Raw genomic sequence first — 17,264 nt, 5'->3', positions numbered from 1 at the left:
GTTTGCTTTTCCAGTGAAGGAGGAGTTCAGCAAGGCGAGGTGTGGTTATGCTGTTTTCTCATCTCCTGGGGCTTAATCAGTATTTTGAGAATAATCTGTTTGAAGATGCCAAGAAACTATTTTCACAATCAGTGTGTGATCTTAAGACTATACCTGTTTCATCCAGAAAACAAGATGAAAATATGAAGGTTACAAAGAGTCTTTTCACCCTGGAAAGTGGTCTAAATTAACAATTAGAGCATATTGTTTAGATAATTTTGAGCAAGTCAGGTTGGGTAATACCTATAAGCTCAGTAGCTAGATGGTTACAGGTTCTGCTGCTGCTAGCAATATCAATTTCACGGCCTTTGGAGGCTAGTGTAACAACTCATCATTATAAGAGCTGCTACGTTAGTTTGCTTTACCAAAACCTTAATTTAGAACTTTTTTCCAAACTTTTTTTCCCAAGACATACAAAGCCAGATCATAATACATTGTTTAGATATCAGTGTATCTCACTGGCATAGAACCATGTTTCAAGAAATACAGGGTAGCAGTGAGAAATATTTACATTTACTGTAATGATCTGCACACCTGAGAGATCAATTTCTGCAAGGTAGAATGGATTTTTATTAATGAAACTCTGTATTTTCTTTTGGACTGTTTAAGTTTGTAAAAATATTTTGATCACTTAATATTTCCACTATAAATTTGAAATATTCTTATTCCCATATAATGCATGTACATATACGGGACATATTATACTTATGTAAGCTAAAGATATTTCTTACAAAGAATATTCATATCTAACATCAATGAATTGTTGGAATAAATCAGAAAAGATTGAATTAACTGAAATTTAATTTTATAAAAATAAATTAAAAACCACTCGAAGTAACATCCTTAAAAATTTCAAGTAGATCAGAATATATTAAGCAAAACTGGTCTTTAGATTTGATAAATACCACCTTGCTTTGTATCACAGCTGTTAATTATTATGTGAGTACAGAGTTATGCTTACATACGATTCTAGTCAAGAGTCACCATTTTCTTGAAATGCATTTGAACGCTGCCACTCTAGGGAAACATTTTTGAGATGGGATGCCATCTCAAAGACCAGAGAACAGTCTTGTAGAAACACACATTGGCAGGGGGAATGCTCTAGAGGATTTACGTAATAGCGTTCGTCTCACACTGTAGCTCAATACAGAATTGGGTTCAGTTTGTTTTTAAGAAAATAAACAAAGTGCTCTTTTTTGTGATAGTGCCTATCTCAGGGAAATTACGAGCATTTTAAGTAGGATTTTCTGTTTGTTCTTGGCTTTGCTAGTACTACTTTGCCCTGAAGTTATTCTAAGCAAAAATCCATCTGTCTCTTTCTGTCCACATATACTGTGTATATACCATGTTCATGGTTATTTTATTAGAGACTGTGCCATATGCAAAAGGCACTAGATTTTCCTGTTTTCCTTCATTTTTGGCCACAGTTAATGGCTTGTGGCAGCTGTCAGTCTTATTTGTAATATTGACTGCTAAGTTAAGAGATGGCTATCTTCTTCTGTGTTTTTGTGTCGGCAAGCAAGAGTGATTTGAGTGTTAATCAGTACTAATCCCATTAGCAGAGCAGAAAAATATCAAAGCCTGACTAGAAGTAAAAATAAGGAATTATCAAAAACAGTTTTTCTTGGGGGGTTCATAAGATAGCACAGTTATGGTTTTGATGAGGCTAAAACTGCAGCAAGAGATGAACTGCCAAGCTTTTGACAAAGAGCCTGTCTAAGGGAATTGTTCAAAATTCCAATAAATTTAACAAGCCGAACAAAATACGTTGACCACAAATGCCTTCCCCTCAATTTAATGTCAATGTAGAGGGGTTTGTACCGGGGAGTAACTCTCGGTGATAATGAGAGAGGGGGAAATGTTACAGTAGTCTAAAGAGAACTGTAGCTCTTAAGAGAAGCTTGTGTTGCAGGGCGCATCCCATGACCAACCAGGTCACAGTTATGCTTATAGATCCAATAGGGTGGTATTTTTAGATCATACTGATCTTATAAGACTTATGGGTAGTCTAAATTGGTCTATGAGAGGGTATGTCAAGAAGTAAGGGTGAACCTCCCAGGAATCACTGTTGTGTCCCACTTACAAACCAGTCCCAAAGTTCTTCTCTTTAGCTCTGATACCATGTGCCTTTTGGGCTTCTAAAGATGAAGGTATGTGGCTCATAGGTTCAGTGATGCTGAAATCTTCACATTCCTCTCCAAAACCACCTGTTAGAGTAGAAGATTCTGAAGGCAGCAATGTACCAATGCAGGGTGGAGATTGTCTTTGATATTTGGCCTTGCAGGAAAGGAGAAAGCATTGAGAAAATTTAGGGTTCTAAAAACATGCAGGTTTTAGAGAAGCTTTGAGAACCTGACCGCTCTTCAAAGGCTAGCTTTGTTTATACACCCTGCCAGGAAAGTATTTTGAAACTTTGCAAAGCACAATGCTCAACAAGCTATCTTTTCAAAAATATCTATTTCCACTGCAGCCATATGCTATTTTCCCTCCTGTGAAATGAGAGAGAAAACCTGGGATCTGGTGTCCTATATATAGCCACTGAAGTATTCTGGCTCTTTAGGCAAACAGTCTGGTGTTTCATGTGTAGTTTTAGGCAAATGTCTTTGGCAATTTGAGAATATTGGAGAACAAATCCGTCATACTTAAAGATAAAGCACTGCACAGCTAAACAAACAAAATCTAGCCATAATGTCAAGACAGATTCCAGATTTATTGATTAAAAATTAAGTTTAGTTTTTTTTAAACCTCATGAAAGAAGATTATATGAAATCCACTGAGGTTCAAAACTGAAAATGAAATGATGAAACCGATGCCCCTCACCAATCTCCCACAGTGAAGTTCAGAATATGCCAATATTAAATTTTGTACTTAAATTAATATCACCCCACAAATATATATATATATATGCTACCAGTCTTTAAAGAAAGAAACTTCATAGACAATTAGCTTCCAGGAAATTGAACAATTTAAAATTGTTGCTGGTCAGCTTCATAACCGTACTACTAAATATAGATGCTAAAATACATGTATTTTAAGAGTTGCAAAAATTAAAAAAATCACACCCTGCTAATGTTAGTTGATTCACAACAACAATACCTCTTAAAAATTAGTCAGGTACAGAAACTTAATATAGCTAATGGCCTTAAAAATCTAAGTTTCTGCCTTAGTAGCTGCTGTACCAGTCCAGTGCAATGTTAACCCCCCTGCAGCCCCTCTAGTTGCATTTAGAGACTCCTCTAGTGATTCAGGGAAAGCAGCTGTTTTTCACCCGGGTCTTGTCTCAGTCTCTAATCTATGGTGTTGCATGTCCTGGGCAGGCAAGCGTGGGCGACGCAGCAGTGCAGGATCGCTAGACAGCAATATGGAAGTAAGTAGGAAGTTACTGATGTCTAGCTGGATGTGATGATGTGCATTTCAAACCTTTCTTTTATATACATATTTTTTTGCTCTTTTTTCTTCTAACATATAACCTGCCTGCCTCAAATAAAATGCATGCCTAGGCTACTCACTCCGTATTCTTCCAGCTTAAAAAGCACTGACAGCTTGTTTTAGACCAATGCCATTTTTGGTTTGAGCTAACCTTGTTCCCTTTGTTCCTGCAAGCATGGTTAAATGAATATGATGTGTCCTTTTGCCACCATTTCAGTCTGGTCCCAGCTTAAAAGCCCACTTGCTCTTTGTTACAAAGTACACTGTTCTTGCTGTTTGATATTTAGCTACAACTATTGACTTTCATGCTCAACCATTCCCATTGCTTATTTTCGAGTTAAATTGCTAAATGTATGCAGTCATGACACCATGGAATTGCACAGATAGGGCATGGGAGGAAAAAATTATTAAGATAGGTGAATTCAATGTGGATTTCATGAGATTTCATTCATCTTCAAACCATTTATATATACTGTTCATGTCTCTGAATTCAGCTTGCAGATTTTTTCTTTTTTTCTCTCTTTTTTTTTTTTTTGTGTTTGCTTTAGGTAGCTTGCAGTTTAAATCTAGCACACTTTGCCTAAGTACTGTTGTGTCCCATAACTCTTTTTAAAAAAATACAAACCCAAAACTTCCAGAAACTACATACACTATTCCAGGCTAAATAATAGAGGACGTTGGACCACAGGTCAGAAGAACACAATCACATAGAAATCTTAGTGGCAAAAATGGTATGGTTCCATTTAACACATAATTCAGAGGTAGGCTTGAGAAGCAGCACTGTGGCATATAGTAGTGGAAAACTACTATAAAAAAAAAGTTTAAAATACAGTTTTGAAATTTGAATTGTAACTGTAATATTTGCTGCTGTGTGTTTAACTATTTAGGTTGAATTTAATGTAGTTTTATTTTTTGTTGTAAAAAAGCAAGTATGGTTTTTTTACAGTATTTTAAAATGTATTTTTCCTTTAAAAACACACTCCTAGGTCTTATGTCATGTTACTCTTCTGTGACATTTTTCTTATTTAAAGTCATAGCTTTCGATATTAAAGGACTGCAAGAAAAACATTTAATGCTTAAAATACCCCAAGAAGGGCATGAATGCCTCATTGGCAACTTAGGGAAGGTGGAAAAAAAATTTTCCTGGAACTCTTAACATAGTCCACCCATGTGAACACTGAAGGAGGAGTTTGTGGGTCAGTGTGAACTTTTTCTTTTAAACATTTTAAGATTTTTTTAATTTTTATTTCTATTAATTTCTTTTTAGGGGTCCATCATTAGCAGTCCTCACATGCGCCGAAGAGCTACATCAACCCGAGAGTGTCCATCTCGCCCTCACCAGACTATGCCTAACTCCTCCTCACTCCTAGGTTCCTTATTTGGTAGTAAAAGGGGAAAGCCACCTTCCCAAGGCCATCCACCATCTGGCTCATCACAGCAACCTCCGCACCCTCCAGTAATCCCACATCAGCAACACTCACAGCATCCTTCTGCCATGCATCATGCAGGGCCAGCTGAGGGGCAGACACAGGCACAAGTGCACTCTCACCATTCGCAGTACTGTCATATGCAGCAGAACCCACCACCCTACCACCACCACCACCACTATCACCCTCCCCAGCATATCCAGCACCCACACCAGTATCACCAACACGTGCCCCATTCCCAGCATGCGGCACACTCCCAGCATACTCCTTACATGCAGCACCCCCACGCGCAGCATACCCACTCTCCTCATCCGCCACTGCCCCCTCCGCACCCAGGGCACTCTTCTCATCCCCAACACTCTCAGCATCACCATGGACCACCACCACCTCCCTCCACTTCAGCCAGCACGAAGCCCAAACACAGTGGCATCAGCACAATAGTCTAGAACATATTGACCCTCCTAATAACTATAGTTTTAAACAAAGTTACAAAGGCACTTACAGGAAGCAACAAATAATATTGTCAGTTTTTACCTAGACGATTTAATTCAGTTGTGTGAGCTTAAAGGCTTGCTGTTACTAAATAAAATAATTCAAGTTAGCGCAATCGATACTGGTTTTACTTATCTACTCGATAGACCTTTACCATCTGGTTAGTTCTTATTTCCAAACTGCCTTGAAAACATGCTGCTTGCTGACTATGAGTAAAGCTACCTTTTACACCAAATCCCTTGACAATTTTACATGCATAATAAAAACTTAGTCTATGAAAAAAGGAAAAAAGTGATACAGAACCAAGTGTTGCATTCTTGCTCTTTTATTGTCAATGGGCAAAAAAAATAAGTAGACCTGATATGGTTGACGAAAGTACGTAAGTAAACTTTATATAATATAAATATATACATATAAATATATATATACTGTATAGTTAACATTTGTGCTTGGAAAGAAATTTTTTGAGTCCACAGAACTAGCAATATAGACTTTACAAGGAATTCCACTTACTTGATAGGACAGTATAATAGATGAATAGCATATGAAAGAGTAGACCAAAAACATTAAACGTTAGAAACAAATTTGAGACATTTCAGTATTTTCATTAAAAGTCCTCTGGGCTTGCTAAGATTTCTAAGCGATCATTACTAAATGTGCCAAGTAACATAGCATTTAAATGTTGTAGTCAAATACTGCTTTGTATAAATCCTTATTTTATTAACACGGTAATATCATACGTAATCAGTATTATAACTGCTCTGCTATTTCAGGTAAGCAAACTCGTTAAGATGCAGTAATTATACCGTAGCAATGTAGGATGACCATTTACCAGCGTCATCTTCAAGCATTGGTCACACAAATTCTTAGACACTTTAAAGGCTGTGATAACTGTGAATTTACATGATCCACATTTCTTTTGTATGCATATGATTTAACCAACACACATGAAGAGTTACGACAGGTGCATGTATACACTGCAAAAACATTCATCTCGAACATGAAAATGGCAAACTTCCATCTTTCTCAGCTACTTTGGTTCCTGTTTACCATAATTTCTCATTTTTACCCCCAATGAAGCTGAATTCTAGTCAGAGTGTTTCCAGGTGGAAGTGCTCTAAAACTTGAAGGTTTGTTTTAGAATTTAGTATAGGGTTTTTATAGATATATTAAAAAAAATATGTAATTCCATGTAGCCATGTGCTAGCAACAAAGTGGCTTCACCATTTTTACTCATCACATTTGTTAGTTTGAAAGTACCCAGCACTCAGCAGGCTGAGTTTATGCTCAAACCCTCACTTTCATAGTCCAGTTAGTTGCAAGACATCACATAAAAACAGGCTGTGCTGTTGTTGCTTATGTGTTGTAATCAAACCATTTGCAAATTTATATACAATTTTTATCCCGAAATCCTGTACAAAGTTATACATGGCGCCTACTTTGTAGTTTCAGCATTTTGAGCCACTGCAAGGACTTTACACCTAAACAGTAGAGACAAAGGAATCACAACTGCAAAACTGTACCAGCCTAAAAGCAAACCTTGAAGAGGATGAGCAAAAAGTTCCAGTGTGAGATGGGTAAAAGTAATAAGAACCAGTCGATTTTCTATTTAATAGTAATAAAATTGTCAGAAGTAATGAGGACATGAGAACAAGAGAGTGACTTTTCATATTGGCTTGCTCATGGCATCTCTAATATGGGGGGGGAGGGGGGAGGCTGAGTAAATTTTTTTCCCTTTCATACCATTGATATCACAATACCAGCAAAACTGTAAACTGAGCACTTTGTTAACCTCCACAGAGAGCAAATACAGCAATCTAGAGTTTAGCCTTTTGTTTAAAGCTGTCCACGTTTGTTTCACACATGTGCAATATGTTTTCCCGTTCTGCTCCTTCTCTAAATTATCTTCATGAAAAGAAAAGAAAACGTGTAATTACATTATTATTTTTAAGTATCACTCATACTGTTCTAAATTCTGCGGCTTACCTTAAGAGGGCTCATACGGGTCCCCTGAGGCTCTGTTCCTTGCAGTTTAGAAAAATATATACTGTTCTTATAAGGGAAAGTAGAACTGTCTGCATGTCATCTAATGTTATTATTAGTGTGAGGCTACACTCTACATATTGTATATTTGCAAAATATATCAGTGTTACTGTTGATATTAGTTGAAGTAAAGTGATAACATATTTCAATATGTAGACTTTTCTTCATACATCTGTACCAATAGTAGAGTCTAATTGTAATTTATAGGTTGTTCCAGAAAAGATAAAGAACCATTCAGATACAAAGATCTTTCAGAAACTGCATCTTTTAATTAAAACAGAGGTATGAATGCTCCTCTTCACTGAGTGACGGAGTCTGTACTTGTTTCAGATGCAGAGTTATAATGTAAGTAAAAATGCCTGTGTATGGAATAAAAGCAGAATATGCGGTAGCAGTGGAGAGGAAAATCTGACTCTAGCTGTGTTAATTAACAATGAAGATGTTAAATCTCCCAGATCTGCATTTGCTTTATGTTTAAAAACCCCTTTCATTCATTGAAATTAGAGTTACATATAAATATTCTAAACTTACACAGTAAGCCACATTTTAATGCTTGACCACTGATTTTCCATGTGCAATCAATTAAATATTCAGGAGATGTCACAAATGTGCATGCAAAAAAACATTTACACGTTATTTCATGTACACGTGGGGCAAGAGTTTGTGCCTACCCTCTAGGTGCATTAAGTTGCATGTGTAAAATCACAGCTCATTTTGAGGCTAGTTTAAAAAACAAAACTGGTCATATAAGAGCACAGTATTTGTAAACTCTGTTATTTCAAGGCAATGGGGAGAAACAGTGGACTTCATTTTTTTCCTGGGTTGTTTTTTTTTTGTTTGGTTTTTTTTTTTTAGACTGTGTGTTTGTACTTTAAACAAACAAACGTGTCTTGGTGTCAGCATAAGTCTTAAGAACTTTGCCGCTTGTTTAGCGTCGTAGTATAACCTCTCTGACTCCATCTTTGATTAACAATTGCTTAGAGCAGTGTGGATCATGCCTAGAATAGGAAAATGATAGTACTTTAACACTGCGTGTGGTTAAGAAAATTAATTTTTTCACCCTGCAGGCAGGAGTAGAATTGAGAGGGTTTTTTCTCAAATGCCATTGCCTATTAAAAACTGGTACAGAACTGCATAGAGTGACCATGTTTCTCTTTTCCCATAAATGATGTGGCAAAGTAGTAATGCTGATTTGAAAAAATGGAAGGGAAACGTAAAGAATGAAGGTGTGGCAACAAAAATCTTTTCTGGGACAACAATCAAATATCTATTTGGGGTTTTTATTTTTTTAAGTTAAGACTGAAATGTAAAACAATGTAAAAACAAAAAAACAAAGTTCATCCTAATATAATGTGCGTCTTGTATTGCTAAAAAAACCCAAGTCTAACATACAGTGTAGAATGATTTTCCCATCATGTACTGCATGCAGCAGAAGCCTCTTGTTTCTTGATAAAATGAGCTGAAAGACAGTCAGCAGATATTTAAACAATGAATCTCTAGATGTTGACTTGCTGTTCCATATGAAGCTGTGTGTTTTCTGCAGTTAAGCATGCATTTTGCTGTTCCGTTGTAAAATACCATCGCACTTCTTGCCTGCAAAATGGATTATTGTGTATATATTTAAAAGAAAAGTGGAACCAATAACAAGATTAAATTTGGAAAAGCGAAAAGGGGGTGGTGAAAATGGGACCAGTAGGGGGGAATAGATAATTCTCTAAATTGTACATAGTGTGTAAATTAGTATTATTAGAAGTCTGCAGTCACTTTGAGGTTGCCTATCTCCTGCTAGGAACTTAAATCAGCTTTGAGTTGTATTAAACTGTTAGAATTAGGTCTTGAATGCAGACTGTTAAAGACTTCAAAAAACATTACGCTTACAAGAAGCTTCTGTTCTGGGGAGGCTTGAGACCCCTTTTGTAACTATGGGGAAGAAAGGAGTGCTTTCATTTTAATATGCATTCTGTTTGTAAGTAGTAACAGACCCTATTGATGTAAAACTATAACTGTGATCATGTGGAGAAATCAAATAAATCATTTAAAACTCTTTGTTTCTCATTTTGTGTAATGCAAGAACTTCACCTCTTCAGACTTGAGATGAAGGAAATTCCTTCCAATGGTATCCTGGCCCCGCTGAGTCAATGGGATTTCTGCTGCTCACTTCAAAGGGGCCAAGATTTCAGTCTTCATCTTAAACTAAAGAGAAGTTGGTGGTCAGTACTGTGGAGACCGTGATCCCTTCTCAATAGGTTTTGATTTGTTTGGTGGTGCTGTAAATATATGTAGTTCCAAAGTACAATAAAGAGCAATAAATACAACACCTAGATCTGCAAACAATGAGAGGAACACTCAAGAGGGCTTTTTGGTGTACTATTTACCAAAACATTCTAATGTTGAAAAACAGTAACCAGATTTTGAGTCTTCTTAAATATGAGCTGTCCAGCGTGTTCAACTGATCCCATGAATCTTTTGGCTATCACATTGCCTTAGGAGCTCATGTTCAGATGACTGTCTGCCCTCAACTCATAAGTGTTCTAAGTTTGTCCTTCCCAGGGATGCTGTCCTTCATTTCCTAAGTGTAAGCTACACTCTCTGGATCGAGCCTTGCGAGTATTTATTGCTTCTGTGTGGCCACTGGCAGGGAACCATCATCATACTTTCAGTAAGTGATGCAACTGAGTAAGTATTATCCCGTTACTACTTGTATCTGTATTTATTCGTTGTGTGTCTTAATTTATACCCCAGAAGGATCACTACACAGGTATATTTGCCACACGTGGCCTTCACAATATTTGATGTTACACTCCTGCGATTATTTTAGATAATAACCTGTGGCATACTCGATTGTGTTCTTTCTTTTGTGCATTTCCTAGATTTCAAGGGGATTATAGAGTGTCCATAAAGCCTGTTAAAACTAATGCTTAGCTATCAGTTGAAACTAAATACTGTGTTTGCTTGTTTTTTCTATGAATTTTAGGAGATTCTTGAATTATTTTGTGGGAATAGTTGGCTATGACCTATTTCTGAATGGCTGTAATTTCAGGATGTACATCTTGATCAATGATTTTTTTGATAGGTAAGTACCCATTTATCACTAGGTACTTCAGTGTGCCATCCCTCTGAGCTGTGCGACCCATTAGAAGATAACTGATGCCTCATAGAAACATTCTGTTAGTGGAAACAGAAGAATTTGCAGTGATGTTCTTTACTGGTACTTCTGTCTTAGAAGCTATGATTTTAAGAACTTTGATACATCTACATTTTGAGAAGGCAAAGAGTCTGTCTTCTCTAATTTAAGAGCCTGTAAATGTTGTTATAAATCTGGGTTTTTTTCCTGATCCATTTTAAAAGTAGAACCTAAATAATATGCCTAAATGCTGCTGCTTCCTACCTAAACAAAGACTAGGTTGAAAGCATTTATGATCTGGCACTACTGAAGAAAAATAAATAGCCAAAGGAACCTCAGTAGCAGTTGTGGTTTGTGTGATAGATTTGCACCAGTTGCAGCAATGCCAAGTAACTTAATTAAAAAAATTCAATGTAGCTTAAGCATGTGATAGTCTAATAGCTCACAGTTGTTGATGGGTTTTTGTAAGTTTTAATATCCTTATTTGTTTGAGATGCTCATCTTAATGGAGTTGCATTCCTTAACTCTCTGATATATCTAGTGAAAAATGCCTTAATTTGAGACGTTATATTGCCTTCTTACTGAGGATAGGCAATCTTACCCTAATATTAAGAAAAAGGTCAAGGTTTTCTGTCATAAATTGTAACTGAAAATGACATATTTTGCAAGTCAGAAGTCTAATGTTTGAAAACTTTTCCTAAACTCTGTCCTATGTTTGTGCATTTTAGGTGTTTGTGTGCATGTATCAGTACACACAATACTTGCATGAATGAATTGTCATGCAATAACAAGTTATTCAAGCTCTTCTAGATAGCATCTTTTTAAGAGGGGGTTACTTTCCAGGTATTTTCTGTATTATTTTGGTTGAAATAAAGAAATGCAATATTGAAATGACAGGAAAACAAACTAAAGAACTTCATATGTTTGTCTTCTGAAATATGTTTTATGTGTATCTCTCTTCAGGTTTTTGTTGACTTAACAGTCTCATGAATTCTATTTAACTTTTTTTTCCGGTTAGCCTTAATGGTTGATTTTCATTCAGGAGTTTCATAAAAACAGGTGTAGTAGCATTTTACCATATATTTATTTGGAATATTCATAATGGTTGTGTGATGTTTTATTCATCAGCTACAACCTGTGCACAGGTGAGATTTGGGAGCCCCAATTATTTTTAAATTTGTTGTACAGTATCACGGCCCTGGTCACACAGAGTCCAGAATATCTTCCGTGCACTGTTGCTTATCCCTCGGCATTTTAGATGGAGCTTGAAACATTAAGCCAACTTCTAGGGGTTTTTTTCTGCAGTCATTCAAACAACTGTCACAAGATAGCAGAATTATGATGCTGTTAGGATTGTGTGATAAATCATATTTCAGCATGCCTGTGTACTGACAAACATATTTGCATAAGATAAACAATGTACTTACAGTAATGTGCCATAATAAATCTTTACTGGTATTATAGCTGCATTATATACACCTTTTCCAAAAGGAACCATACTGGATTTGTAGCCCACTTACTAGCCTCTTAGTGATGTTTGCTGCTGTATTTTGTTGATATAAAATTCCTAGAGGAGAACATACCACAGCTAACTTGATAGAAATATCTAAAATACACAAACGACGGAAAAATGCTTCACTTTAGGTGTACTTTTTAGTAGATTTTGTTCCCTATTATTTCAAGAATTAAAGCCAAATCCTGTATTACTTGGTACAACTAAATCAACTGCAGGATGAGGCTGATCATGAATGTTAGGAAATGCTTAAATTAAGATCTCTGCTTGAAGTACTTCCTAAGCTAAATAGGACTTAAATGAAAGTTGTGTGGGTGATGCTGACTTGAAACCATCACTTTTTTCAACTGGTTAGATGTATTATTTTCTAGATTTATTATTTTTACTATACGTATACATGCATATTTGTAGGGATAAAATGTTATGGAAGAAATCCCCTTTATTTAGCATTTTTGCAATAACTCAGATGTGAAAATAGCATCATGGTTTGCAAGACGCAGCCAGCTCAAACAAATCACAGAAGGATACAATTTATCGGCTCTGTTGTAAAATGACATACGCAACTTCAGCTTTCATTTATTTCTTCATATTTAGACATAGCGATTTAAACAGGTATATATAATGAGCAAAGAAAAAAATAATGTGTCTTTAGTAAGATGAATAGGGTAAATTCATTCTAACACAAATGAAATGTTATGCATGCAGAGTGAAAAATGCTTTCTCTCTACAACTTCTCATTTCTGCTGCAAAATAATACATTAACAAGCGTTTGACAAAGAAATGGGCTTTTTTTTGTCTAGGGAAATGGAAAAAGCAAGGACTATGCGGGTGTTCTGGGTTAGGAGGCTGTTATTCAGCAACGGTATCACAATAAACCAAAGCTGGAAATTAATTTAAATTAATCATTACCATTATGATTTTTTTTTAATGAGGAAACAATCTGACTTTCAGACATGGAGTTTCATCACATTTGGATCCAGCTGGACTGAGTATGTGCAGGCTTTCCTTTGTGCGTGATCCTTGGACAGGAACACGTCGTTTCCTGAAGCTGTACAAACCAGTGGTCCCTCTCCCTCTTGAGGTCCCCAAGCACCAGGCGCCGCTGAGCTGTGGGGCAGGCCAGGCAGCCGGAGAGAGAGCACAGGGCCTTTTGTGAGTGTAGGAAAGCGAATGCTGCGCTGGGGGTGAGGGAGGAAGCAAGCAAAGGAGCAGGTCTCATGCTGAATGCATGACCTTGGCAGGACTGCACTTGTGCAGTGGGGTGCAACCCCCGTGAGCATTTTTCTCCTCCATAAGCTCACCATATGCTCTTGACAGATTATTATTTTCATTTTATTGGCTAATATTCCTTTATATCCATCTGCAACAACAGAGGACAACGTTTTTATTTAATGATTCATCCTATATATTCTTTTTTTCATCTTTCTGGTAATCCTGTGTCTCTGCTTCTGCCTCAGTCCTTACCCCAGGCTCCAAAAATGCCTCTGCTGTAATTAAAAATACAATTTAAAAAACAACAGCAAAAAAACCCAAAAAACCCCACAATGGCCATAGTTTGAGATACTTCTGTTGTGCTTCAAAACTTGAGTTTTGAAGAGCAGTGACAAGAAGTAACATTTTCTAGCCCAATGAGAAATGTGTACTGAGTATTCTAAGTAGGACTTTAAGCATCCTAGGTGTTTATAGCTCTGAATTTTCACAGCACTTCAGGAATTTTTAAAAATGTCTTCGATTATGTGCTAACGCTTCTGCTACAGCAATGTGTAAATTTTCAAAATAGTTTGCAGGTATATTCTATACCTAAAGGTGGAGGAAACTTTGTTTCTACTCTTTCTAATTTTTTTCTGCTACCACAGCATTCAGATTTCTGGACTATTGGAATATTTCATGACCCTGCTAACATACTTGCAAATTGCCAGCATAGCTTCGTGCAAAAAAGGTGTCTGTATGTTGGCAGTGAATCACAGGGGAGGCAGCCTGAACAATTCCTCAGACTGTGTGGATTTGAAATAATTTGAAGAAAAAGCTGGTGAAAAAGCACTTGCATTTTGGGTCATCTGTTTCTCTTTCCATATATGAGAGGGGAGAAACAGATGCCTCATCTGGGATGAAGCAAATTATTGGCTAAAAAAATATTAATAAAATGTTCTGGAGATCATGGAGCTCTTTCCTTGCTCTCCAACATTAGAGTATAATAAAATTTATTTTGGCGAAGAGGCTCTTAACCCATCTCCCTTATGTATTCATTAATACTGCCAAGATGTGCTTTATGCAGTTACTGTAAGGTCTTTTTATAGCCGCCCTTGTTCTCTCACTTATCACTGTCATTTTTGTGTGATGTAAAACCTATACTATCCAGGTTGGCTTGCTGCTGTTTATCCACAAATGTGCTCATACAGAATCCCACAGTAACAGCTTGCTTCCTGGATTGAGAGTTTAGGTTCTTTCCTTCATAGAGCAAGAGTTATACTTGATTTCAATACAATGTTTGGCCTATTTTTTCCCCCTTGAAACTTTAAAAGCTTACTTGGCTGTAAAGAAAAATGTATAAAATTTATAAATTTGTAATTTCAAATTTATAATTTGAAATGAAATACTTTAGAAAATAAAATACTTATAATTTAGTGCTTCCTTTTAATCTAACATGACAAAGCTAATTGACAATTTGCCTACAAGTGCCACCTTAAGTTGTGAGGAATCCCTTTCACTGACAATATGTGTCTGTTTCTTTTTCAGGTACTTCTTACAATAGCCACAGTACAATAATTCTGGATGCACACTAGCTTGGATACATGTATTTATACAGTGACTGTGTTAACATCTGTGTTTCAAACACATTCGATTACTTCCACAGCATGTAACCAGGAGCAAAAGTGGAAATACCAGCTCCTGCTCTCACCTTTCCCAAGATTTAATTTGTAAGCCAACTTTTTAAAAAATATTCCGAGACAGGAGAGATGATGCAATGAGCACATCATCACATGCCCACGGGGAAGACAATTACGAATTTCAAGTGCAAAACTTTCCTACCATCTGTCTGATTGAAAAGGAGAAAACAATTGCATAAAGGGAGGAGAGGCTACTAAAGGAATTGTATGTATTTTCCTGGAAGTGCTGCACAAAGACTGGTGAATATTTTTATAAAGTAATTTAGACCTACAGTGGCACTTTTTCAGTAAGTAAAATATCCATGTCTCAAGGAGCTAAATTTTATCAGATGTTTATATTATTGAACACCAGTTTTTAAGTAGCTACTGAAAAATATGGTAGAGTAAAAAGGAAAGGAAAACTGCAGGGTAATTTCATGATATGCATTTACTGATCTATATCTCTTTTGTATTAATTCCTTCTCAAGAAAGCAATTCCACGGAATAGACTGAAATGGACATCACTGTGGCAGTCATGGCTGATCACAAAATGTGAGTTATGAAGAGCTCTCTAACAGCTGAGGGATTAGCTGGTCCAGGAAGGTAGTGACGAGTGGTCTAACGATTTCAAAGGAAGCTGAAATGATACGAACATGTGGATGAATAGCTGAGTGGCAGAGACAGCAGAGATGAGTTGTAAATGAAAGTGGGGAAAGAAAAAGGTTGGGCATGCTGAAGCAGAAGGCAAAAAAAATACATATATATTTAGCAGCATATTGTGCAGTTCTGTGCAATGCAGTTTGAAGATGTTTATAGGTCAGAACGGTGGAATTAAGTGTTAGGGAGAGCTGCAGAGAACTGCAGCTGCCAGGAGTGTGCTTTCAACTGTAGTTACATACAAGATTAGGAAGAGTTGGATGTATGGGACAAAATAAAAGGTGTGATACCATTTGTGCCAGCGCAGAAACAAAGGATTGTGCAAGTGATAGTCTGCTTGTAGTTTCAAGCTGTGGGGATATGCTATCATCCACTGTGATTTGTTCTGCAATTGGAAAAAAAAATCAGCTATTTCTTCAGGATATGCTCACAATACCATTCTCATGCTTAGTGAATGAATGCACAGGGTGGAGTGTGCTGGCTGCTGTTCCAGTTCTTTTGAACTTCCTGATGAGGCATCTTTTTCCTGCCAGTTCCCAACTGTGCCTAGCCTTGTTTTCACTGTTTGGATCATTTTCTTCAAGCAGTCTCTTACCGTGCTCTTTGTTTATCCTTTCTTTAAAGTTGCCAGATCACCCCCCTTTGTACTGACCAGAACCAGTCTGACTTGTCTTTGTAGAGGGTGGCCTCAGCTTTAGCACTTGCATCCTTAGCATATTTAGCCTGGGGAGGGTGTCGCTGGACCCACACCTCTTCTCCTGACCCCCTGGAGGATGTCTTAGCTCCCACCACCTCTATCCAGAGCTGGCATGTGGCACTGGTGCGCCATCACCCTCTCTTCAACAGGGCCACCATTTCACCGCAGTGCCAGACAGGTTCCCTCTCAGTGACATCATGTGGGAAGGCCTTCTGCTCAGTTAACCCAATGTGTCATGAGGCTGAGCAGCAGAGCAGGCTTTTTACTCTTACTATCCATACCATCAACCAGCTATAGATACAAGCACCCTATAGAGGCAGTAACATGTTATCACTCCACCCCAAAGATTGCAAAGTGCTGGACCCATCTCAGTGTTCCCCACCTTTTTTTTTTTTTTTTTTCCCCTTCTGATAGGACTAGACATCACCTCTTGCTTTTCCACCTTTCAAAACTAAAAGAAGTTGGACAACTTTACTTAACCGGAACTGAACATGTGGAGAGTAGAAGCTCAGGATCCGTTTTGATAGTCGGTACTCCTGTATTCCTGTAAGCACAAAACTGTGAAAGTATTGCAATCTTACAGAGAAGCAGGGTAGGTAGCCTTTCCTATCTATTGCCTTTATCAAAGGGCTAGCAAAGGGGGCTGGCTTTTCTCTCATAAATAAGGTTTCCGTGTTTCATGCGAAGACAAGTAGTTGGTACAGATGATCAAAAACTCGCCCTTCAAGAGACTGTCAAAAAATGAGCACTCAGCAGTTGCATCTTATCCCCAACTAATAGTTAGAATTCATGGGATCAAGGAGTCTGTGAAAAGGAACACGTTTCTGGTCGAGATGGGTGTTTCCTCAGAGTTCTGCACGTGTTTGGACTCGACACTGGCTGGCTGACTCACCAACCAAATGAATGAAATCTTTCCCACCTCCTCCCAGGCGTACAGCATTACATACTTGTATAATGCCTTTGGCTTCAGTCAGCC

General features: G+C 37.3%; 1 protein-coding gene across 8 annotated transcripts in view; it reads left to right on the top strand.

Moving 5' to 3' along the window:
• The window catches only part of IQSEC1 (IQ motif and Sec7 domain ArfGEF 1), a 355,484-nt gene extending 349,722 nt beyond the window's left edge, over positions 1 to 5,762 (top strand). For 7 of the 8 annotated variants that reach the window (XM_050904510.1, XM_050904507.1, XM_050904509.1 and 4 more), the window contains 2 exons: positions 3,357 to 3,406; positions 4,736 to 5,762. In XM_050904510.1, the coding sequence (XP_050760467.1) occupies positions 3,357 to 3,406; positions 4,736 to 5,341 (656 nt within the window). In that variant the 3' untranslated portion in view covers positions 5,342 to 5,762. The remainder of the gene's footprint in view (positions 1 to 3,356; positions 3,407 to 4,735) is intronic. The other variant, XM_050904512.1, reaches the window with a different exon arrangement.
• Positions 5,763 to 17,264: the final 11,502 nt, after the last annotated feature.

The sequence above is a fragment of the Gymnogyps californianus genome, chromosome 13 (genome assembly GCF_018139145.2).
Source record: "Gymnogyps californianus isolate 813 chromosome 13, ASM1813914v2, whole genome shotgun sequence".
Classification (NCBI taxonomy): Eukaryota; Metazoa; Chordata; class Aves; order Accipitriformes; family Cathartidae; genus Gymnogyps; species Gymnogyps californianus.
Note: the sequence above shows the minus strand (reverse complement) of the source record. Positions and strands in the feature narration are given on the sequence as shown.